General features: G+C 44.5%; 1 protein-coding gene across 1 annotated transcript in view; it reads right to left on the reverse strand.

Moving 5' to 3' along the window:
- The window catches only part of LOC119585488, a gene marked incomplete in the record, with an annotated part of 7,684 nt that continues 7,241 nt past the window's right edge, over positions 1-443 (reverse strand). The window contains 1 exon segment of the mRNA XM_037934133.1: positions 1-353. Within this exon segment, the coding sequence (XP_037790061.1) occupies positions 202-353 (152 nt within the window).

Genomic DNA, 443 nt, shown 5'->3' on the forward strand with positions numbered 1-443 from the left:
ACCTTATAACGTTACGCAACAACAATTTTATAATAATATATTCTCTGTAACATGACCTACTCGATCAGTAAACCTAAACCCACTGGACTTAGATATGCAAAAGTACTGTGGATAATGGAGAAGATTTTTCTAGACGTAAAAAAAGTGCGCTGTCATCTTCAGGCTTTGCCCTGAAGCCGATCCTCTGTAGCAAAGTCATTATCACTCCATAGTGTCGTAGTTGACCTTCTTGACCTTGAAGTACCTGAAGATGCCGTAGAAAGCGATGGTGAGGAGCGCAGAGGCAGCGAGCGAGGCGCCCACGGTCACCGGCACCATTTCGTCTCGATGCACGCGATGGATGCAGTGCTTGGCTGCGCGGAGAACACGCGATTAGAGGGCATAGAGTGACAACGCATTATTGATGCATATTAATTAAAAAATGCTCTTCCAATAATGTAAAC

Source organism: Penaeus monodon, chromosome 19 (genome assembly GCF_015228065.2).
Source record: "Penaeus monodon isolate SGIC_2016 chromosome 19, NSTDA_Pmon_1, whole genome shotgun sequence".
NCBI lineage: Eukaryota > Metazoa > Arthropoda > Malacostraca > Decapoda > Penaeidae > Penaeus > Penaeus monodon.